General features: G+C 48.3%; 1 protein-coding gene across 2 annotated transcripts in view; it reads left to right on the forward strand.

Annotated features, from left to right (window-relative positions):
- Positions 1–23,101, forward strand: part of GPC3 (glypican 3) — a 154,342-nt gene extending 131,241 nt beyond the window's left edge. Inside the window, exon 7 of one of the 2 annotated variants that reach the window (XM_064462967.1) lies at positions 21,936–22,024. Coding sequence is in view for 1 of the 2 variants with exons in the window: in XM_064462966.1 (XP_064319036.1) it covers positions 21,936–22,111 (176 nt within the window). In the remaining variant the exon portion in view is untranslated. Of the gene's footprint in view, positions 1–21,935 lie in introns of both variants that reach the window. The other variant, XM_064462966.1, reaches the window with a different exon arrangement.
- Positions 23,102–25,074: the final 1,973 nt, after the last annotated feature.

The raw sequence follows: 25,074 nt of genomic DNA on the forward strand, positions 1-25,074 counted from the left end.
GGCATGGAGTGGGACCCCACTGTTTTCTGAGCTCCTTCCACACACCTGCTGTGGCAGGGAACAGCAGATGCTGCTGCTACACTGCTACAATGACATATGAATTGCATCTTCATAGGGTGTAAAAGGCTGTTCATTTCGGGGAGCGAATTCGTACTGGTGGGATTCCCTGCTGAGGCAGTGACTGTGCGTAGCAGCACAGGACACCGGGCAGGGTGGCTTTGGGTGCAGCCCTCCTGGCTTCTACAGCCCATTACTGTGGGAAAGCTTCCTTAGAAGTGGGTGTTCATGCTGGAAAAGGGGATGCTCCCAACCTGCGGGTGCTCAGACATCTTCCAGGGCTCACCCCAAGCTTGTGCTGGGAGACAGACCAACAATAGTTAAATATTTACAAGATCATGTCTTCCCATCCTTCATCATGGTGATTGCTTCCCTGCAAATGCCTTCAGGGTGCCCGTATCTGGGCAGGTAGTATCTGCTGATACCGCTCTGCTCCGTTTCGTGCTGGGTCTTGGGGTGTTCATCTGTCTGCTGAGCAAGATGTTTTCAAATACCTGACTTCTAAAATACTCCTTCCGCAGGTGGAAAATGTCCCCATCTGTGTGGATTTTGCTGACAGCGCGGGGCCACGTGGCTGTTGTGCCTTCCTGCTGTTCAGCCTGCAGGCTTGGATTGTCCTATTGAAAAATATCATGCGTACAATATCAATATTTATTGTACGTGTCTCTGCTCAGCCTTCAGCAGAGGTGCCCTGTCCTTGGCTTGTGGCAGGGTGAGCTGTGTCGGTTTGACGCAGCATCCTTCTGTTGGTTTTCTCTGTTCTCCAAAGAGCTTTAGGACTTTTAACCATAATTTTTGTAGCAGCAACTTTTTCTTTTTTTTTTTTTTTTTTTTTTTTTCCCCAAAGAGGGTGCTGTTGAATGCCTGACTGAAGCAAGGATATCAGGAATATGCTGTTTTACAAGGCATTCATACTGTCCCAGGGCTAAAAAAATGACAAGGCTAAATGTCAGCTAGATTATCCTGATGGAAGAGCTGGAATCATACCAACTAAAAGAGCGCAATAGCTTGATTATTGCTTTTCTACTTCAAGTGTTTGTATTTGTTGAAATGTCTCCTTTTAATGAAGATTTGGTTGAAAGTCAAGAATTCTTTGTCACTGTCCAAATACAAGCTAGAAGATGAAGATGGAGTCACATGTAGTAGTTGGATGAAGCTCTAATTGAGTGGGAAGTTCATTAATTCACTTTTGACGTCAGTAAAAATGATTTTTTTAAAAATTGATAGACTGGGAAAATTATTGGTGGCTTTCAGAGATGGGCTTGTTTATAGCACCCTTCAGCTGGCTGTTTGTGCTGCTGTGACTCTTCCAGGCCTCACATTGTACATAATGTATATATTCTGAAGGGTTCTTGTAACTTTTGTGCTGTGATTTCCTCCAAAGAAACAGTAAGTCCACAACTGAAGAACTAGAAATTAATCATTCAGAGTAAGTTTGCACTTCGAGAAAAGCTACATATTTGCAAAACCATCTGTGAAATCAGCAAGTAAATCTACTGGACATATTAATCCCATAGTCCTGTTTTGCTGGTTTCATGTTTTTAAATTATTTTTTAAATTTTAACTTTTTCAGTGCTGTGCTTACAGGTTGCAGATCCAAGTCCATCTGAACAATTTGTATCTGGTATTTTTAGGAACTGACTTCCACTGCCTTGGTCCATTCTGACCCAAAGCAAAGAATGACGTGCCAGTTTTTTTAAAGCAGGATCAGTGGACATCATGTGAATCCTTCATATCCCTAAATCACATGCATGACACTCCCAAAGTAAGCAGACATTGGCCTAAATCTTTATTTGGGAAGCCCAGATCAGCACAGATGAGGCTGGTTCTTGGTATAAGGTGACTGGGTGAGGTTGAAGGGTTGGAGACACACTGGAGGTCAGATGAGATGATGCTTCTGCTCTTACACTGTACAAATGCACAAAAGTCTTTGTGAATCAATGATCGCTTATCAATCCCGGATGTTCATAATGCGAGTCTGCTGGCAAAAGGTTTACCCTCTATTTGGGTTGCAGATTTGAAAAACAGCTTGTATTATGCCAGAGTGTTTAAGGAGATACTTTTCAACAGTGTAATTTGGGAGCTAATGTATCTTTAAATTGTTTCTGAGTGCAGCATTTTACATGACTGAACACATCAAAACAATTTCAAGTATGCAAAAATCTGCCCAGTTGCAAAAGCGATAGTCATATTTATCTTTAAATGATGATGAATCTCTTTTCCTGTGGCTGAAAACACATGAATTTCTTCCAAAGCTGGGAAACACAATTCCTGACTCGGATACAAACTTGCTTTTCTTTTTGTGCCATTTTTTGTTGCAGAGAGACAAAATAGTGTAACTAGATTTCTTTTTAAGGGACAACAATAAAGGAATATTTCAGACAGAAGCAGACCAGGTGCTACTTGCTAGTAGACCGACGAGATAACCTTACGCTGATTGTCAGGGCATCGTATCTGTGCAGTTCCCCATACAAAGAGAGGTTTGTCTGCAAGCCTAATAACAATATAATGTGTTGATTGACTTTTCACATAGGAGAGTGTGCCCCTTTCATGAGTGGATTGGCTTTTACTAATGCTTTACTGCAGGTAAGCTGATAAGAGTGATTATGGGGATCTAATAAATGAGGCTGTTGGGCGCAGCCCTGCTCGGTGTTGCAGGAGAGGGCTCCGGCCCCGGAGCAAGTCGCAGCCGTGCTGGCTGATGTGTGTGCCCAGTGCTCATGCTGGTGTGCTGGCACTTGGCTGCAAAACATCCTGGAGATGTCCTGTGGGCATGGGGCTGGACCATTCCTCTCTTGCCCCGTGGCTGCCATGGCTCCTGGTCTTAGAAAATGGGAGATGCACCCTGAATGAAGAAGGGTTGCCTTCTCTCCTGGTAGCATTTCTACTCCTCTGAGGTCCAGGACAGTCTGGTTCAGCTGAGATTCTTTCCTTGTGGATTGCTGGACCAGTGTACCTCACTGCGTTGTCTTTAGCCTTGATGGAGAGTGGAGATGGGTAGGTGCGGAGTGCCCATATTAGCTCATGGTCCTCGGGATCGTGCTGCAGTTTATCATATCTGCTTATACGTCAGGTGTCTTTGACCACCTGGGCACCACCGAAGGGGAGCGGACATGGGACAGCACTATAGCTGAGCTACTGCTCGATGGTGCTCGAACTGCAGCCACCAGCTGAATGCAAGACTGGGGTCAGCAAGGCGGATCCTCTGGTGCACACTGCCGTGATGCTGGGGATTTGGCTACAGGCAATGGCAAGGATTGAAGAGGAGGAACATCACGCAGTGGGGACACCCAGAGGTTACACAGAGTCAAAGTCACAAGAAGACAAATTCACAGAACTAAGGTCCATCAAGGTCTATTAAAGGCAGCTTGGCTTGGGATGAGCTTGACATGCGTCTGCCTGGAAAGTGCAGTGTCCCCAAAGGAAATACAACTATGTGAATAACTGGAAAGACAATTAACGTTGGGCCAGGTGGCCCTGTCTCATTGAGAGGGTCTAGGAGAGGGTTCTGGGCTCTCGGAAGTGGCTGCTGCATTGCTGTCAATCATCTTGCCCTGAGGGAGATGTCCAAGAGAACAGATGATGTTTCAGGTGGACCCTGGAAGCCACCACTTATTGGAAAACTTTTGGGTACAATTTTCAGAGCACTCTTGAGCCCAAAAGGGAAGAAGATGGGAAATGCTGAAATTCTCCAGACTGCCTTAAAAATCCTGACCTCTTAGTTCCCCTCTTCAAATTTGAACAAATGTGTTTGTTTTTGCATAGGATATTGTCATGATGACCTAGCAGTGCGAGCTGCAGCGTCGCATAATGGCAGTAACTGAAGGCTATGGGGAGCTGGTGTTTACTTAGATGTGGTTGAGTGAGAGCCTACACGGCAGCCATGTCCTTACCTGGGATCCAACAGGTTCTTACTTGCTGCAGGTGGGAACATTGGATTCTTGAAAATTAGCTTTTAAATCTTTCCATAAATATAAATGTATGTATCTATGAACTAATCAAGCCTGACTAAATGAAGCTGTGAGTTAAATATCTGGAGGATGCTCCCTGAAAAGTCATGGGTTATAGTGGAGGAAAAGACGTTGCCTGAGATGGGGCTCTCAAAATGAAATCAATGGAGAGACCATGCTGGACTCATGTGTGGGCCTGATCCTGGAGCCTGGTGCTGGTGGCTGATGGTCTCCAGCAGAAGGAAACACAGACCTGCCCAGAAAGCAGCCTGTCTTTTTAGTCCTTGCCAAAAAGATATCGAAAAGAGGGAAAGGGATGCTCCTCCAAAGAAATCTCTCAGGACGCATTGTTTTTAATCTACATTTCTTTCCCTCTTCTCCCCGCCCCTTGCTTTGCAAGTGAAAATAGTGTGTGTTTGGGTACGGGCTGCAAATCACTCATCAGTCAGCGTATTACCAGGACACGATCAGTTACTGAGTCAACACTGCTCTGTGTGCTCCAGAAATGGAAGATTCATCATCCGTCAGGACGAAGCTCTCTTCGACTGTTGTGCATTAGCCGTGACCTGTGCGTGCACATCTGCTGGGGCTGACACCAGCAGTAACATGAACTGAACCAGGTGTGTCCATCCAAGCGCTGGCTCCCCTGATTCCCAGGTGGACCTCCAGCAGATCCCCGACCCCTCGCACGGCTGGGATGGATGAGCTGTGAACTGGAGGAGAGGTGTCCTCCTTCCTGCACGGTGGCTGCCAGTGGGCTGCGCTCTGCCTTCGCCATCTTTCCCTGGCCCCAAGGGTTTCCAGGGCTTTTGTGGCTCTAAGGAGAGCCCGGATGGCTTTCTTCAATATCACCAAATTTCAGGTAGCCGAGTGCTTCTGAAGTTTGCCAGCCTTGCCAGCTTTTCTGAGTCTGTGGTGCATCTCACCTGGGGCAAAAGTGGCTTGACCTCAAAATTTAACCTCCCCTCATGTTGTTTTTATGGCAGGTCAGAAACTTTCTGATGGGAAGACTTGGTGTTGGAAAATGCCTCTCTGCTGAAACCGTAATGCAGTGAAGCATGCTGGGGTTTTGGGTGGGATATTTTGTTTGGGAAATAAATTGAAACATCTTTCTCTGCTCCTGCAGTGGGGAAATGCAGCAACAGCCTGCTTGCCTGTACTGCAAGAAAATGCAGTCAGCTTTCTCTCCAGAGCAGCTTCTTGTCTAAAAGTCTGCTTGAGATTACGTTTTTAATTATACCACAGAAAAAAATGAAATCCAAATGAATTGATTGGACTTTGTTGGAGTAGTATGTCAACTTCCCCCCCTTTGATTTTTTTTAAAAAACAACAGAAAATTTGGCTGCATTTTGCCTTTGTTCTGCTTTAGAGCAGTAGCACATTCCCTGTTTTCTGTGGGAATGGAAATCTGGCGTTTTGACCAGCTTCTGTTGTTTCAGAAAATGTCTTCAATGGTATTTGGGGCTCTCGACAACATCTTGCTGTCTGTTCCTGCTCTTCCTTCGCTCTTTGCTTCCCACGGAACCTGAGACGATGCTCTGCCCTTCCCTCCCATGGGAGGCTGGGTCTGTGCCCAGCACGGGTCTTGAATGCAAGCCCAGCCCGAGGATGTTGCCTGCCAGCAGCACCTCTCCTTTCCCACACCTTTCTTTCTCCAAGGGCCCGTCTGCATATCCCATCTCCAAGCAGCCGGGAGCTGGTGCCTAAAGCGCTGTCTTGGGGCTGACTCTTTGCTGGATGCTGAAGGACCCCATGCACTGCTGCATGCCCAGGATGCTGCTGCATCCCTTGGCTGGCTGCTCCCTTGGTGGTTGTATGCTGTGATGTGCAGGGACATATGTATTGTGGTGGCAGGTACTGCTGGCTGCTGTGGGGCCTCGCTGGCTGCGTTGAGTTTGGCAGCTGGACAGACTGCCAGGGCATCTGTCTCTGTCTCAGTCCGGCGCAGGAGTCCCGGCAGGATTTCTAAAATGTAAATTACAAGTGCAATGTGATACGCATCCTTTTCCTTCCCCCCCACCCCACCCCCCCCCATTTTAATTCAGTATCTTGAGCCTCTGTAAGATTTTGGACTCAAAGCTATTTTGGAGTTGCTTGTGTCCCATGGATACTGGAGACGCTTCCTGCATGGGGAGGCAGACATCTGCTGCAGCCTGTTTTGGGACTTTTTTTGTGTTAGGCAGGCTGCAGTTGGCAGGTGGGAGCTGGTGGTTATTATCAGAGTCTGCGTAATATCCTCTGCCTCCCTGATAACTCTCCACCGGCTGCTCTGCAGCTTCAGTACGTTCACTTGTCCTGTTCTGGTTCTGTGTAGATCATTCCAGTAAAAAGTAAATAAAAAAAGCAAGTTGTGTGCTCCCCAAAGTCATCGCAAAACGTAGCCTGCTATATCTCTTCCTCTTCCCTTGTCCACATAAATCATCTGCTAAGGCAAGCGCAGAGAACGTGAAGGAATGCACTTACACCTGAGAGGTTCTCTTCCCGTGCCTTTAAGGGCAAACTTCCCCGCTTGTGCTCCGGCGGCCGTTGGCAGGGAGCATCTGATGTGCTGTCGCCTTTGATTTCCCTTCCTGGTGCTTGTAACTTTATTTCTGCCTTTGCAAGGCTCAAGGTCCAGAAACCATGAAGATGATCGGGGGCTGGAGCACCTCCTGTATGAGGACAAGCTGAGAGGGTTGGGGTTGTTCAGCCTGGAGAAGGGAAGGCTCCACAGAGATCTTATTGTGGCCTTTCAGTACTTAAAGGGGGATTATAGGAAAGATGGGGAGGTGCTCTTTATCGGGGAGCACAGTGATAGGATAAGGGGTAATGGTTTTAAACTGAAAGAGGGTAGATTTAGATTAGATACTAGGAAGAAATTTTTTACTGTGAGGGTGTTGAGGCCCTGGAACGGGCTGCCCAGGGCAGTTGTGGATGCCCCATCCCTGGAAGTGTTCAAGGCCAGGTTGGACGGTGCTTTGAGCAACCTGGTCTAGTGGAAGGTGTCCCTGCCCATGGCAGGGGCCTGGAGCTAAATGATCTTGAAGGTCCCTTCCAACCCAAACCATCCTACGCTTCTGTAAAGTGTGCCCAGCATCGTGCAGCCGACACGCAGCCGTGCACGGCCACCTCCCCGCAGCTGCTGCGTGGTCGGTGTTTGCCAATGGAGCAGTTTTTCCTAATGCGGGGACAGTGGAGATATCAGGTGGGGGCGGGTCCCAGCGGTACTCTGGTGCTTTCGGGGGAGGCATTTGTCCTGGATGAGCAGGCTGTGCCGGGGGAGCCGCTACAGCGGGTGCAGGGAGCGAAGGCTTTGCACGTGCCACGTTCCCCTCCTGGGCTCCGGTGGGATGTTCCTGCCCCGCTGTGAGCTTTGGTGGCAGTCAGAAAGCTTTGCCCTTGTCAGGTCATGTGCGTATGTCCAGGGCAATTTGGGTCTTGCAGCTCTTGTGGGGATGGAGGTCCTGACTCTGCCCTCTCCAGGTATCCCCTGGCCCTTTTTGATACCTCCTTCCCATCCCCCATTTGCTTTATTTAACCCAGAAACATGGGGGGGATGCTCTCTCACCACTCCAGAAAATGAAGCTGAATGCTTTCTTCTGGGCCCCAGACCACTGCCCAAGATCTGCCAACCCTTGTATTTCCAGTGAACGAATACCAACTGGTGGGACAGGTTTTGATCCTGGAGGTTCAGCTGATGTTATCCTTCTATTTTGTTTCTCTGAATGTTTTCAATGGCAGCACTGAATGGCTGAAGGCAGCAGAAGGGTACGGCGCTGTGGGTGGAGGTAGGTCTGGTGCAGCCTGGAGTCCCCAGCTACCAGTGTCCCCCTCGCACAAATAATTCCAGTCAAGTTGGTCCTCGGGTGCACATGGAGTGGGGCACTGGCTTAAGTATCTTGCTGATACTTAAGTGTCTGCTGGGCCAGGCACTTAATGCTGTTAGCAGATGCTAAATAGGTCTTTCTTATTTAGTGGCCCAATTTATTAAATCAGGCAGCAATAGTCTTGGAAAAGCAGTGCCGGAAAAGGGAGCAGAGCAAGCTGTAAGTTTCCAATTTCTGCTGGATCAGGCCCCTGGAGATCCGTGTGATCTGGTGCATTGGAGGCAGCGCTATTGCAGTGACTCATAAACAGATGTGCCCAATTTACATTGCAGCTTAATACCTTTGTTTAAAAAAAAAAAAAAAAGGCGCTTTTTCAAGACAAATGTGTTAAAGCAGATGTTTCCAGTAAAACAAATACTTGTGTGATTTACAAACAACTTCCCACCACCAGAACTCATTAGAAAATGTGGAAAAAAGAAAAATTGTTCTGTGTACCAACAAAAAGATAAAATACAAAAATAAGGACATGGCAAGGAGGTATTTCTACACACTGAATGAAAAGAACTGCTGTGCTGGGTTGGGAAGCAAGAGGCCTGAGAGCGATTTCAGTTGCTAATAGCAGTAAGACTACCCTGACCAGTTGCATACATTAAGGAGCAGAAATCTGTCTGTAAAAATACTTAACCAGCTCCTGTTATGTGGGACACGGGGTAACTGGGACCACTGTGTGGGATTACCTGGGGGTTTCTAAATCACTTCTGTCCCATTGAAACCTACAATGGGGGGGCCAGCTGGCTGCAGGACTGCACTAACCCTAAAGCAAAGCAAACACAGCCCCTGTGGCAAGCCTGCTCTGGGGGATCCCTCCCTGCGCATCTTCCCCTTTGCATCCCACAGCTGGGGTGGGAGATATTTTCTCTGCCTCTGCCTTGACCTGCAGCTCAGGCTTTCCAGAGCCTTGCAAACCATGGTATCGCGGCATTTCCTCAGGGGGCTGTGCCCATCCACCTGCTCCTCCCAGTATTTGGGAGGCAAATGCAGGCGTGTGCTGAGAAACTCTTGTCGTCTCTGGTCTCTTTGGTCCCACTTTTCACCCTGCTCCATTACGGGGCTGCTGTCACACAGTGCCTGCAAGCCCAGCACTCATGTTACATACAATTTGACACCCCATGTGGTCTTAATGGGTTTCCCAGGCTGCAGCTGCAGCACAGCCAGCATTTTTTGTTAGCTGCAGGGGCTGGCAACCCCCCTTTGCCTTCCAGCTTTCTGCTACGCAGGTATCATTTTTTTAATGCACTTGTTACCTCTTTCATCCAGGCATTTGTTGCTAAAGAAACAGCAACAGTGGATGTTTGGGGGTTAGCAGGCTGCTCGTCTAAATCCTTGGCACCTGTGCCCTGGGCAATTGGCTTGACCAACTTCTGAGAAGACACAAAGGCATCCAGTCAAGTGACCACAGCATCACGGCTTCATCCCCTGCCTCTCCCTGCAGCTTTGCTAGAGCATCACGGGAGGCCTCCGGAGTGACCGAGGCTGCACAAGTCCCATGCGATGCGTGCGGGTTCGACCCAGCGAAGGATGGCAGCTCTGCAAAAGCTGCAGCGAGGGTGGTTTCTGGAGCACCTCTGCGCACCTCTGCATGTCAAGGTGCCTTCCCATGGCTCTGCTGGTGGAGCTGCTGGGGAAGTCTCTCACAGCTGGATGGGTTGGGAGGATGGGCAGAAAAAGGCAGCCTGGTGGTCTTCTGCAGCCTGTCGCACCTGGGAGGGGTGATACAGCAGCCCAGCAGCTCATGAGGAAGCAACAAGATTGATTTGAGGAGCTTCTGATGCTTCTTGGTGGACAGACATGGGATGACTCAGTGGGGTTCATCATTATGAAAAAGGACCCGCTAGCGTCCGAGACCTGCTGGGGTATCCTTACAAATAAGGGCTGAGTGGGAGCACTGAAAGATGGCTGTGGGACGGGACTGCTCCTCGCCCTCCCTGGTGTCTCTCTGGTTTCTGTGCCTTGCCACGAAGAGTGTTTTCAGAGCAAAACCTTCACAGGAGGACTTGCTGGAACATGTCTGGAGGAATTAAGAGCATCCCAGGAGGAGGAGGCTGCTGCTGCAGAGTGTCTTAGGGTGCTCAGAGGTGCTTTTCCCAGCTTGCCCATCAGTGCTTGTGAAGCCTTGTTGCAACCTTGGCTCAGTTTTAGCCCTTAGTGAATGGAGGCTTGCGCTCAGCTCTCGGGAACCCTGAGGCTTCAGTGCTTAATTAATCTCTGCAAAGCAGAGGGCGTAATTAATGCCTGCAGTGTGCTTTGAGACCCTTGGGTGAAAGGCAGCATGCAATCGCTGTGCTTTGCCTTTCCAGAGCAAAACCACACGGTTGGGTGTGTGAAAATCATCACTGGCTGGTGCCATGTGCTGTGCGCAGCCATCCCGGGATGGCCGCTCATCGTATTGCAGCGTTTGGGGGATTATTGGTCTCTGCTGATGCTGTCTTGGGGAGGGTCATGGACAGATGTAGCCCAACACATCTTCTATCCCGTCCTTGCTATGACACTCCCTGACCAGTGCAAATTGTCATGAGGACATGCAGCCTCATGGGGAAAAAAAATCTCCCCTTGCTCCTTAAAAGGGGCCATCTCCATCTGCTTTCCTAGCATTTCTATACAGGCTTTTGTAATCTATTCCTGAAATACCTTTGCTTTTCAGCAATTTCTTCAAAGAAGGAAAATCGCCACTAGTTTTTTAGTGTTGGTTTTAGATTAATCCACCCTGCAAAGACTAAGCAAACCGGGTAAAAAAAGAGTATATTTTTGGTAGCTTAAGGGCAGCCAGGGAGATTTCCTTCCTGATATCTGTAAAGCTTCCCCCCCCACACACACACTGTCAACATTGTTTTTGTGGGTGTTAAACATAAAAGAGAGGAGAACAGATTGCAGACACGTTGAGTTCCAGCACAATCAACTGTCATTATTTAAAGAAGACGGTTTTAACCAAGTCTTTAAAATTACCTCCTCGTTTATCAATTGTCAGGTGTAAAACTGCATGTCGTACAGAATTGTTCCTTGTCACTCGCCATCCTGACACTGTTGCACCCGCTCACGCTTTGGGTGATCTGCAGACATTTTACACCACTTGCCACTGAGCATTAACAGAAATAAATTAACACTTTAAAAGCGTAAATGTTGTATTTCATAGGAGTCAGGCAGGATATTTGGAAGGGAAAGAAATGTAAATAGAATGACATTCTTAAGCAAGATTATTGATATGACAGGGCTAAAGAGCTTGGGATTCTGTGAAAAGTGCCTCTTTTCATCCCTCTAATAAGTCCATTACTTGCACTCGGGAATATTTTAAGGTCCTTTTCATGCTGAATCTGGAGTTGAGCATGCTTTGCATTTCAAGCTTTGTCTATGAATCAGTAGAAGCCGAAGTTATTTCTGCTTTAAAATAACAGGAGCAGGGAACAGCTAATCTCTTTTCATTCTGAGTCCCTACATTATTTTACTGGACAGAGTTTGTGTTGGCTACAAAACAGGGCATTCACAAAATCTATGAGAAGGAATTTAGTCTAAGAATGAAGCCTAGATTGCAGTATGCATAAAGACTCCTTCTCCTCAGGCCATTAAGAAATTCCAAATGTGAGCTATTTTGAACAGTGACATTAAATTAGCCTTGCTAATTCCAGTAATTCAAGCCGATAACTGAGTTTACAAATCTACTAGATGAGGCCTTCCCATAATTACAATCTCAATGTGCTTTTCAGCTAAGGTGAGTTGGCACAAAAAAAAGATAAATAAATAAAAGGGGAGAAAATGCGCTTTCTGTTCTGGCTTTTGAGATTAATATCTCTGAAGAACAGTTAACCAGCTGTATTGCGCCAATAAGACGTCCCCTGTCCTGGACTGGTAAGTTCATTTTGCCTCTAACATGCAAGTGAAATGCAGAGAAGAGACTGGATTTTTCCCTGCTTTGTTTTTTTGTTGTCTCTTTTCAAAGGACTGTTGGTGCTGCTGGTGCTTGTAGATCAGGTTTTAGTTGTTTATTTACAGCTAGTAATTCCTACTGGGAAAACAAAGAGTCTGACTGTGTTGTCTTCTTTTGTGGGGAAAAAAAACCCCATTGTTTGGTGGATAAATTCAGGTTAGAGCAGGTGGAGCAACAATACAAAGCAGCAACACCCCCCTTATTCCTCTGGAGAAGAAGTCGTTTTCCAGATCCTAACACAGCTACATGTTCCCAGAGCAATGGAAAGGTTTTGAGGATATGTTTTCAAAGCCATAAGGCAAAAAATAATGAAACAAATGAAAATTGAGTGTGTTATTTAAAATGGTGTTAATTTTATTGAGTATATTTTATTATTATGAGTTGAGCTGATGTAAGGGCGAACATAAGTATTCACATCAGCGCTTAACTCGGGCTGCAATGTTCATAAAACGTCCTTTTGATCAAGCTGTAAGTGTTTTGATCCTTATTCTATGAGCATCATTCAAAGTGACCTAACTGTAGCTCCAAACAGACATCTGCAGCTGCAGAAGTCCTTGAGCAATAACAGGTCAGGAACTTGAATGCATGCTCTGCCGGGAATGTTAATATTGCAATCGTCTTTTTTTTTGTTCCAAATAAGGATGAAAGCACAAACACTCTCATGAAATAAAAATTCCCAACAGAAATTTGTTCTCCCACCATTGACTGTGGATACTTGAGTCAAAATATTAAAACAAAATGCTATTTTTTAATCTATCAGAATAGTAATGGCATGGCTGCTAAATATTTTTATAGAATTGGCATGTTGGTGTTTGGCCTTTCTCCCTTTGATAGTGCTACCATTGGCATAGCCAAATGAAATATCTTGATTTTTAGAAGACTACCCTAATTTAAGAGGATGTTTTTCTGCTGCCTGCCTGTTTTTCTTCTGGGTGCAGCTCCTGCAGCTCACAAAATCGCGGCAGCATATTGCATGGTCCCACTGAGCCTCTTTGGAAAAGGGATGGACCAAAAAGCATGCAGGAAGCTGGCAGGCATCTCCTCCTCTCCCTGATGCAGGCAGATTTCCTACCACTGATGCATGTTGCCCATAGGCTTAGGTAAATGCAGCAGATAATGCCCCAAAATAGTGTTTAGGGCAACATTAGGTAGAAACAGCTGTGCTGTTTTCAGGGGCTGGAGGGAGCTGCTGTTGCTCCCCGAGGCCGGGGTGATGGCTGCGGGGGAGTGCGGTGGGGCGGTGTGGGGCAGAAGCCCATCACTTTTCCCTTTTCTGGGAGGGTGGGGGAGGCGGGAGGCTGAAACGCACTTCCTGATTTCCAGAAAACTGTTATCTCTAATCTCTGTAATCCGTTTTAGAGAGGATTTTGTATTTTTCAAGAGATTTACAAACTGGATTATGTAGCCTTTTTATTTTGATTTTCCACTATGATTGTGACATTCCTGAGGCTGGGCTGTGAGTGCTACAGATAGCGCGGACGGGGGGGCATTCGTGGACTTGGACCTCGGAGTCCTCTTGCATTGTCATCTCCTTGTTTCACTGCTCGGCTGATACCTGCTCGCTGTGCTGATAGATGTGTCCCCAGAGCAATTTGGATGCTCCCATGTGAGCTGTGCAGCCCTGTCCCTGCTACCCTCCGTGGCTGCTTGTACAGGCTGACCCGGGGAGGTGCTGAGCAGGAGCCCAGGGCTGATCCCCTCCCGCCCTTGCTCCCTCCCTCGGGAGTAGGGAGAGCCAAGGTAGCCTCCTTGAGCTCCACCATGGTCCCAGCTGCAAACACTGGTTTGACGAGGTTGCAGCCGCAGGTCCCCAAGCACGATGGGGAGCCCCTTGCCACCCAGGAAAGAGCAAGCGTGATGAGATGGATCCGCACACCCCGAGCACCGCAGCCACGGGGTCCTGGTGCTCAGCTGGGATGACACCAGGCTTCCCGTCAGAGCGGCTGCCACCATCCAGCTCTATCTTTTTGCGCTGTGGTTCCAGCAATGCTTTGGGACTAGGGTTTGCTCTCAGTCTGGGAGGGAGGCAGGGAGTAGGAATCAGCCCTGGTTTAGTGTCAGACATTTTGTGCACCCGTAAGCAGCTGGGTTTAATTTGGGTCTTTCTCTGCAGCCATGCAGAAGGCAGTGCGAAGCCAGGTCCCGGTGTGAGACTACAGTGGCTGTTCCTGGAGCTCCTTCCAGAACATGACCTGAAGCTGTTAAAAAGTTCCAGCATAGGAACCCAACCCTTCTTTTTCTATATAAAGTGGGGAAGTTGGGTATGGTGATGTTTCCCAGGGCTTCCTGCATTACCCCATTTTTATAGGCTGAAGTCACTTTAATGTTGTTTTAATGCAGAGCCATGGGTTTATTTATTTATTTTAGCAGCTTAATGCAATTTAAAAAGCCAGGCAGTGCTGTAGCCTCTCAGCTCCCTTCCCTTGGCAGGGCTCTCACCTCAACCCATGCTCTGCAAACGTTCCCCCAGCACGGTCAGGGAGAGCTTGCTTTGCATCCACACCAATGATCTCGGGCAGTGTCAAAGCACAAAACCTCGGGCAGTTTCTGCAGGAGCAGAGGCAGGCTGAGCAGATGTGTGCAAACCGCCATGCCTGAGCCTACCTGCCAGCTCTGCCTGTGGGCTGAGCAGGTATGTCCGTGCCCAACCCAAATTCTTGGGTTATGACCCAAAATGTCACTCCAGATATTTTCCTTGGCGTCATGAGTTGTAGCCTGGTGGAGTCTCTGTCAGTTTGATCCCCAGGCTGGGAGCGCTGCTCACATGTTCTCTTTACATGGGTGCTCCAGCAAAATACCAGCCACCTTTGATTTTTCTTTTCCTTACAAGAATAAGGGAATGATGGATGTCCAGGGGTTCTTGACTAAACGTAGACATCGCACCCAGTCCTGGTCCCTTCTGATCAAAGAGGCACGTTTCTGGTTGCCTACTTGGAGCATGAATGCCACAAACCCTGGTCTCCGCGGCCTGGGCCCTGTTCAAGTCTGGTTTCCACAAGTGGTGAGTCATAAAGGAAGATGTCAGATGTTTCTGGGTGTCATAACACCACCATGGGTTTTCTGATCAGGCGCTGAGAAAACATCCTTCTGCCTTGAGGGCTGCCTTTAGCAGCTGGCATCTGGAAGGCAGGGACTATTGCTGTTGCCCTTAGGACTGCATCTTGGCGGGTCTTGCTAGTACATGGATGTCACTAAGTGTTCCGAGCTTGGAGAGTTGAAGGCCAGCAGGTAGCAAGGTGCCTGTCCTGCGCTGTCGCCGGACACAGGGCTGTCCTGGTCATGGGGGAGCAAAGATGAAGGAGAAAATTTCAGTTGGGTGTGGTGATGATGTTTTTGGTCATTAGAGGAAATTTGAAGCTTTTCATTTTGCTCTGTTGTCACTGGGAACGTTACCTCCCAAAATCAAGACTGTCTGAGATGTCTCAGTTGACAGCAGCATGATCAGAAGGCATCGCTTTGTGGGTTTAGACCTTGAAGGTCACCAAAGAGGGAGAGGGTGACTCCCCATCTGGGTAGGCTGGGATACATGGGTGATCTGCAGGAACATTGCTTGACCTAGTCCTATATTGCTGCCTCATAAATCACTTCACTTCCATTCATACTCTTCTGTTTCCAGTATTTCCTCTTTTTCTTTCTTGACTCTTGCCTTTGTAGATGCTTTTGGCTGTCCATGTGCAGCTCCCTATTTTTCAGTTCATCTCTCCTAGTTACTTTAGGTAGCAGCTCTTTTTCTGGACAGTGCAGCTGGGTATCAGACCAGGGCGTGCTGCTTCATCATCAAAGTACAAGGACTCCAGCACTTCCAATTAACAATGCTAATGAGATTTGTTAATTTTTAATAGATTACATGAACGCATTTTGCTAAACACGTTTTTGTGGCTCTGCTCTGTGAGTACAGTTCAGAAACTCTTTCACTTGCTGCCAAAGGGAAAATGATTAATGCAATTGCAGACGCCAAATTCTCTTCGGGGTAAATCTACAGCACACCAAGGAGTAAAGAGGAATTTAATGAGTAGCTTTTCAAAGTAAACGTAGGCCTGGGTCATAAATGATAGCCCTTTCTTGCCACCAGCCTCTGGCCAAGGTGGGGTGGAGGAGCAGTTGCTTGAATTGGGGTCATGGTGCAGCCCCTCCGCCTGTGCCATCTGAAGTTTGGGGGTGTGTTTTGTCCCTTTGGCCCACTGAAAGCTTGAGGACATCCATAGACGAGACTTCTGTGGTAGTGCTGGAGGTTGGGCAGCCGGGGTGTGTGTATTAGCTGTCTCGCAGAGCTTATGGCCAGTTGCCTCGTGTACCCAAGCAGCACCTGGTTCCACCCCTTGGTGTGGGGCTAAGCTGGAGCTTCCTCACCTCTCCATACTGGATGGCTTGGTCCCCTCAAATCAGCCTAGTTGCTGCCCTCCAGATTGCTTCAATCCTGGGGGAGCCTCCCTCAAATTGGTGCCGGTTTTGTGGTGGTGCCTGTGGTCTTAGGGTCACATGCTGCAGGCTGCGGGCCATCAGCGGCACGCCGGCAGCCAGGATGTGTTGAAGAGGTGAGCGGGGGAAAAGTCTTGGTTTGCAAATCAGCAATCCCAAACCCAATTCCCTTGGGTTTCTGCCCAGGAAGTCGGTTTTACCGCTCGCTGCTGAGCTGCACTAGGCTCCCTTGGCCACGTTGCCGACAGCAGCGAGATGATATTGAGCCAGATTTTTTCCCCCGTTTTTTTCCCAAATCTGTATTGCCAAGAGCCGCACCTCCTAAATTGCTGCGGAGGAGGTGGAAAAGCAGAGGCACAAGACCATGCACATGCTGCACATCCATCCTGGTGATCTCACAACCGTGCCAACACAAGCACTGCGGCCAGCCCCGGCTCAGCATTTTAATTACGCACTGGCGCAGCCGCACCTATGGCTGGGCTGTTGCCGCTCGTTGCGCAAGAAGACAACTGGCAAACCTGTTGGCGCTCCAGGATTTTAGAGGTAATAAGCCAGAGGGCAAAACCTCCCTGGTGAGATGAAATTGTGCTTGGCTAGGTGTTTGGAAGAATTTAAGGTGTTTTGGAGAAGCAGAGGGTTGGATATCCCAGCTCTCTCTGTGCAGTCATGGCTCTGTAACTCCATGGATGGGTTTAGACATTGTCTTTGTGGATGCAGAGGTGTGTTTGTAGTGTGAGCTGTTTGCATGAGAAAGCCAGGTAGCTGGAAGCTGAGGTGAGCGGAGCTTTTGGTGTTCCAACAGGAAGAGTTTGGGATGAAATTGGACTGTTCTTCTAGATTTCAGGTGCAAACACCTGTGAGAGTGAAGTGGTTGGTGCTGTAGAGATGAAGGGATTTGGGAGTCAGGGTCAGGCAGTCTGATCTGTGGGATTACAGGCTCGTATGCTTTGCCTTGCAACAGGTCAACAGCTTGGGCTTAACTTAAACACCTCTCCCTTGAAGAAATCCAGTCTTGCTTTGGAGACAGCTAGAGTCTACTGCATCTATTGGCAACCATTGCCCCACACTGATGAGGCTTGCTGCCTAAAAAAATTAAATAAAGCAGTGCACCCCAGAGACTGTAATTTTCATTGATGACGGTAGCACGTGCTTTCCTAGCCGAATCCTGAAGGACGTGCACAGGCAGATGTTCACAACTGACCACGAGAGCTGCAGGAGCTTGTCAAGCTGCCCTGCTTGTCTCTGACATTGCTACTCCATGTGTTTTGTGCTTATTGGAAACACATGGTCACAATCCATTCCCTAGTCCCTTCGCACCACAGAGTTTCCATCATTTGCAAACAAGGGCCATCACCATGTCCCTGCAAGTGCTTTGGCCCGCTCAGCAGCCTCATTTGGTGAGCACGCTGTGTTAGGCACAAGGGTTTTGCCCCAGGGGGATCCCCTTCGCACCCATTGCTGCTGCACGGGGGACCAGCAGAGCTATCAAGTGACACCACAAAGTGGTTCTCATGCATGGCCATCAATTATGGCTCTGTTACTATATTAGGGCCATCGCTGGAGCCATCTGCCGGGGCAGGCTTGGCAGGCGGGCAGCCCAGAGGCCTGCCTGAGAGATGACATTCCCTGGCTCCGGGCTCTGGGCAGCAGCCGAGCCAGCCCGCGGGAGCCGGGCACCGTCCTCTTGGAGGTCATTTGCCGGAGAGGCATTTGCTATCAGTTCTTTGCTGTGTTGCCCTTTTAGGGGTGAAAAGCGGTGTTCTGGTAGGCAGCGGTGGATTTGGCACAGGAATGCCTGCCAAAACGCTGCCTGCATGCCAGTGCTCACCCTCCTGGCTTCTGCGCCAGCTGCCGTGGGACTAATTAGACGAACTCAAAACCAATCTCCTCCCGCTTCAGCCGTCTTTTGTAGCTGCCTCCAAAGCTAGTGTGGTTCTGCAAGAAGAGCTTTTTAATGATTCCTGCCTGATAAGCTTGCACAGAGTCGGTATGCCTAATTCTAGTCTTAACCCATGGAAAAATGCTGCCGCTTCATTTTGCGGGTGCAGAAAGCGCATGTTTAGAGCTGGCACAGGTTTTGTCATCCACGCTGCAAGACCATTGAAGCTTTTGCTGTCCTGGGAGCAAAGCGCAGCAGCTTTGTGTTAGAGGGGCTTTTTTTACAGAAGATGCTTCCGGAGGGACCAGCTTGTGTTTGGCTGGAGACCTTTCGCCAGCTGTGTAAGGACTCCGGGAAATGGCACGGCACGCTCGCTCAGCTTGCATGAGGAAAAAAAAAAAGCAGAGCTAATGATTGACTATTATTTTAAGGGGATTATCTAATCCGCAGCCCAGAGGACAAGAGGGGCCAAAACGAGTGAAGATTGAACACGTAATTAGTGCAGATTGTTGGTAATACCCTCTGGACTCCAACTGATTATAAACAGAAACAGATTTTCGTAGTTTCCCCCCACCAAAAAAAAGCTTTTGCAGGCCAAAGGGCCACTTTGTAGCAGAAACTGTTGCAAATTAAGTGGGTGATCACAGTGGGGGCAGTGGAGACCTTTAATGCAGAAGAATGCTGGGGAGCTGGGAGGCAGAGGCACAGCTTCTCTCAGGTTATTTTGCAGCATAAAGGCAGAGTTTTGGGTGGAAGTGACCAAAATGGCATATGCAGGTTAGTTTCTGTTACCTCGCCAGCCATCCTGCTGCTCCATCCCCGGTGCCAGGGCTCCTTCTCTGCCAGCGGCTGTGGGAGCAGGAGGTACAGGGATGCGGTGGTGACCTGGACTATCCAAGGATCCTAACGAAGGCTGGAAACCCTAATAAAGCCCTCTCAGGAAGCACCTGCGTAAGATCATCTGCTAATTTGGATTATTATTATTATCATCATCATTATTGTTGTTATTATTATTATTAATAATTTTTAACATTGTTATTGCCTGGACCTGGTTATCAGCTGTCTCTGGTCTGTTAGAGGCTAATACTTTTTATTTGCCTTTCCTCCTATGTACCAAAGGTCAGTAGAAGTAAAGTGAAGGGGATTTGCAAGAGTTACAGATCCATTATTAATAGAAAATAGAAGACATACGGCTAAATCCATCAAGCCTAGAAATACAGCTGGGCACAAATAAGCCCAGAGAAAGAAACAATGGAAGGAACAGTGAAAACAAACAGCACACCCAAGCACTAAACTTCTGAAGCAGTTAAACAAGGCTAGGAAAGGAGCTCTTAGATCTCTGATGCCAAGAGGATTTCTGTTCCCTTCTCTCTAATTTGGTCAAAGGGCATGAATGAGAGAATTGCTGTTCCCATTTGGGGTGAAATGCTGTGATTTAAAAAAGTACCCTTACTCAAGTTCAGGTGAAATCCCAGAATTTGCAAATTTCCCATGTAAAAGAATATGTCTGAAATGATCATTTTGGTACACTTTGGCTGAACGTTTCCAACACGATTCAGCTGCTGCATTGCGACCCGCACAGGAACTCGCATCTCATAAATTACATCGCAGATTGAGACTTTAAATGGGAACGTCAAAACCCTTTGTGCTGTTAAGGACCTTGCTGAAACACTCTTGTTTCAAATTTCTTTTCTAAACTAAAGGCAAGAGTAGTTACTCTGTTCCCATGGATTTTTTTTTTAGTTTTGCTAGGATGTCCAATAAGAGAATATTCTGCCCCAGAAGCTCTGCTGATCGGCTGCAGGTCACTGGTCTGGAAGCACGCAGGTGCCTGATGGTGCTATGACCCCATGGAGCATCTTTTAGGTTTTAGGAGTCTTTGGAGTATGTGGAAACACCTTCCAAAACACACCAGGGCAGGCCATCGTCGCTGTGATGGGATGTTGTACCAGCTGAGGTGTCTTGTGTAAAACAACAAACCTCAAAATATTCTGCTGTGATTTTATTAACTCAAATCCCTTCCCTTATTCTGCAGAAATGAGCTCAGGAAAATAAGGTGGTGTAGCCAGGCTGCTCCCAAATTGCCTTGAAGTCAGCGCATCCCTTGTGCTAGCAGGACTTTTTCTTTCTGTGCCTGGAAAGCAGCGTGGGATGGGCAGAGGTGGCCTCCCGGCTCATCCCTTTCATGGTGGCACCTTTTCCCGCTCTGCCCGCAGGTATGCAGCTCTGGAGGACAGCAGCCTTTTAAAGCAGTACTTTTAAGAAGAAAAGCAGGAAAGTTGTAGAGAAGAGGAATCCCAGTATCTGTGAGAAAATCCTGGAGAAGTCAGTTTACCAGGCGGGTTTTGCTTGCACCTGGCCCTTTGTGCGCGTGGATATCTGCTCCCGTACAGCCATCTCTGACCCTCTTTGATAGCCTGGGCTGACTCACTTGTCATGCTAACATTGTTATGCTTTTGTTTTGCAGTGTTTGTGTATTTTTGATTAAGAAATACTGCCTGTTTGCCTTGGCAGTGGTGCTCGTTGGATTGATGCAGCGTTTTTTAGCTGGAGTGTTTATTCAGCCTCTTGGATTCTTTCTCAGGGGTGGGGTGGGATGATCCAAACCCGTCAGTATGCTGGTGATCCATGAGGGCTTGTGAAAGGCTTGAGCCAGGGTCTCTTCTGATGGAAACCACCAGCTTCTTCCACTTCCAAAGGCCAGGCTCTGGGGATGAGAGGACCAGGCTTAACTGATTCCCATCTGGGCGAGAAAGCTGGTCCCCAGGAGGAGACGGCAGCAGCCCAAGAAGGGGAGTGAGGGACCCATATCCTTGAGTCAAGCATCAGTGTACCCTCTCGGTCCAGATGCTTGGCAGGTAGAAACACCCAAGGTGGATCTGGCTAATGGCACCTTAAAACACCTTTTGCTTTTTGTTCTTGGCCCTGAGAATTGCTGGTTTCTTGCATTTCCACATTGTCTATTTGGACTTTTTTATTCCTCCCTGTCCCAGAGAGACAAGGGCAACTGTGACTTACTTCTCAGCAGGGCCTTTGCAGCCAGTGAAGGGTTGCCACAAGGTTTTCCCCCATTAATGTCATGCCTTTCTGCCAGAACTATCAAAACTTTTATACTGGACATTTTCTTGGGTTGGAGCTCCCATGTGCTTCATCTCAAAGTCCCCATCTTGCAACACCAGCATGCCCAGGGTGCGTGATCCATTCACATTCCTCCCTCTCCAGAGCTTTGATGAGGTGGACAGGGGATGGGATGGATGTGTTGAAAGTGCTGTAAGGGGCATATTTTGCACACACTTATGTAAGACTGCGGTAATGCAGCAATGCAGAGCTCCTCGGGTCCTCAAACCAGGAGGTATTTGGTGAGCAAGGCCTTGTGCTGCCTCTGGATTTGGGGGGACTGTTTGTGCTCGCCTGGATTTCCTCAGTCCTGCATGCATACTTGCGGTGTCTGGAGAGCAGACACGATTTGCATTGCTCTGAAGCTCAGCTGATTTTCGTTGGGAGTAGCTCTCCGGTAAGCCAGATTCCCTTATCTCTTTTGTCATCTTACCGGGGCACCTTATAGTTGTGATTTTTTGTTCTTTCCAAGAAAAAGGTTTGGTGTAAGATACTGGGAGGTGCTCTGTGACTGGGGCTGAGTGCAGGACTGACAAGATGTTTGCTAAGCTCTTCTGGCCCATTCACCCCTGCTGTGATGCCTTCGACCGCACTTGGACCCAGCCGTCCCCAGCTGCCGGCACGGGCTGCCCTGGGGACCCTGGTGCTGGTTGGGGCTGGACGTGCTGTGCGATGGGATGCCGGCACACGCCATCTGTTATTAACCACCTCGCTCCTTCTGCTTTCAGAGCTGGCATATGACCTGGATATGGACGACACCTCTGCAAACAAGCAGCTTCTGAATCAACCGAGCAAAGACGGCGCCACGGTCCCCAGCAGCAACCCCGGGAGCGCAGACCCCCGCCCCAGCCCTGCCGCTGCCATCGCCCTGGTCGTGCTGCTGCTGCTGGGCCACCGGCTGTGAGCGCTGCCGGCAGCATCGCTCAGTGTCTCTCCATGCCTTTTTTTAATGAGCAAGGCATTCGGAACCTCTTCTGAAATATATGCACATTTCCAAAGACAGGACAAATGACTTGAGCCAGTTTTATAAAATAATGTGGTATCTTCACGCACACACACAAAAAAAATCCCCAAAAAGCATTTATTCATTATAAACTAGTAAAAACGTAATATTGCTTTTTAAAGATAATCTGTTTAATATAAGAAGGTTGATATCAAATTGCGTTCCTCGCAGTTTTTGAAGACTGAGGTCTCCATTGCTGTTAAGTTGAAGACCATATTTCATCTTGAGTTGTTCGAACATGCATGGGGTACAGAAATTTTCTCAGCAAATATCAGATCCCTCATCCTAGTTGACTTAATACAGATTTTGTCTGTAGTTCAAGCAGTTTTTGTACTTCCTCCAAATTCAAGGCTCACCCCTGGGAATCTGGCCGGCACATAATACAGAGGGCGTGTGAAGACAGTGGGGAAAGGAGGTCAGACATACAGCAGGAGGAAAGATGCTGTGGAAGAGGAGTTGTTGTGCACTGCAATTGCCACGGACATGTGCTCCTGTGGGCACGAAGCACACTTGCATCGTGGCAAGTTGCAGGTGATTTCGCTGCTTCTCTCCCAGCCAGGTGCTGTGAAGCCCTTCAGTGCAGGCGGCCAGTCCCCTCCGGCGTCCCTGTGCCCCATGCAGTGCCCTGGTTCTATTCTTCAGAAGTAAAGCACCTCCTTTCCCACGGGAAATCTGCAAACACAGCTCCAGCCAAAGGACAGACAGCGTGGATGTACATGACGTGCTTTACAGGGATGAATAACGGGCGTCCAGAGCATTGTGCTACAAGGGAGGAAAAGAAAAGGATTTGCAGGAGCCCGAGGCAGATGAGACTCTTACTCATGTGTTTCTTTGCATGTTACTTTACTTAAGCTATCTCTAAAATAAAGGCGTGCTGGAAGTTGCCTCCCATCTCTGCAAGGTGATGCTCTGCCTTGTTCCTGGAGCAGGCAGCCTGGAAAGGCCATCGGTGCCCAGCTCAGGAGCACCACGGAAAGGCTTGGCTTAGTCTGATTAAACGGATGGGCTGGGGCCAGGGAGGGTTTGGTTTGGTTTGGTTCCTGGCCAAAATGGTTACATATTTCTGTTTAAGATGCTGTCTTTGCTAGAGTGATTATATCCACGGTATCTTAAGCTGCAACGTGTGCATGTACTCATGCACGCACACACTCAGTGCATGTGCATGCTTTAATTATTTGTGTGCCTCAAGACTTTTTTAAAAACAGCTTTATATTTGGGAGAAAGTAGATAAATCCGAACCACACAATCAGATGGTTTGGACAGTGGAACTGTGGTGGGGCTGATCTGGCTCACCCTGGTTTGAAGCTTTGCAACTGCATGTAGTGCATCACAAGCCATGGCAGAGGGAGAGCTGGCTGCTCAGCCCGCTCCTCTGCCTGGGGATGTTAACTCCCAATTTACCACTCCTGATAAAGAGGAGTGGACATGGGCTAAGCTCTGGCTTAGCTCTGGTTAATGGTTGGAGAGCTTTCCTCTGCGTTTCAGACCCCTCATGTCCCATCCACATCAGGGTGAGCACTGGGGATGTCTGGGCAGCACTGGTGCCATACTGGTATTCCTGTTAGTGCTGATTTTCTTGCATCCATGCCAGTGTGATGCATATTTGTATGCATGTATTTGTATTTTACATGATCACAAACCAAATTACAATCCTCTCCATCTGTTGGGACTGCTGCTTGCTGGGGAGCCCTTGGGTCAGAGGGATCCCGGTGCGCAGGAGTGACGTAGGGCAGAGCCATCGGCGTTGCTGGCAGAGACATTTCTTCACCTTCCTGCTGCTTTGCTCTTGCGTTGGCCCAGCTCTTCTCATCATCCCTGCTTTGCGCTGCAGCTGGCTGTGCCCATGAGCCTCTACTCCACCAAAGGGAATATTTTATTAGAGCCACTTGAATTCTCATCGCTTCTTTTCTTCTGATCGTTTCCTTTCATCCCCCTGGAGTGCTGGGGTGGGAGTAGGACACTGGGTTTGTTCGGAGATGATGTGCTGCCTTTGCCTTGCCAGGCATCCCTGGTACCAGCATGGGGATGTTCTCACCTCTAATACCATGTCGGAAATAATTCTGCGTGCTGCTTCTTCCTTAGGTAAGCAACAGGATGGGATGGTGGCACTGGCTCTTCTGCAGTGCGAGTCAAGTGTGCTTTCTTTCTCTCTTAGGGAGACAACGCGGGCTGTGCCTTGCTGTGTGTCTCACAAAGCCCGCCGGGTCCCACTCTGCATCCCCACAGTGCGATGCTGATGCTTGTCAGCAGAAGACACCTCTGTAGCACGCTGAGCCCGGTTTCCCACTGTACACACATGCTGTTTTGCAAAGCTGTGCTTGTTGGAGACTTTGTTATGATAAAAGATCACAAAAAAACAGTCTTTGAGCCCGCTACCTGCCAAGTTTATAAAATAATGCACTATAACTTGAAAGCAAGCTGTTGAATTTGACCCTGCAGTGAGTTTGTGCACATGTTTTAACAGGGGTTTTGCAGGAGATGCCCTCGCCACCGAGGTGAAGTAAAGCTGGCAGTGTTTTGTTCAGTGTTTCAGTTTCGGGCATTGTTTTGTTCCCATGTCATGAGAAATAAGGAATAATTGTTCCTTGTTTGTTTCTCCACACCATCTCTGCTCACTGTGACCTGTGTTGCCATGGGATGGGACATTTCCCTCAGATGGGCACCTTCACCTCCCTTGTGCTTGTGTACCTGGGCTCCGTGCCTTGTCCTAAGGCTCGCAGGTTTAATCGCTAACACACAGTCAAGATTATTTCAATTTTTCTTTATTAGTAGTATATACATTAGTATATATATTAGTAATGAGCATATGTATCATATATACAGCAATGTATTTATATGAGTTGAGGAGGTGCAGGGCTTGAGCT

This window comes from Phalacrocorax carbo, chromosome 11 (assembly GCF_963921805.1).
Source record: "Phalacrocorax carbo chromosome 11, bPhaCar2.1, whole genome shotgun sequence".
Lineage (NCBI taxonomy): Eukaryota > Metazoa > Chordata > Aves > Suliformes > Phalacrocoracidae > Phalacrocorax > Phalacrocorax carbo.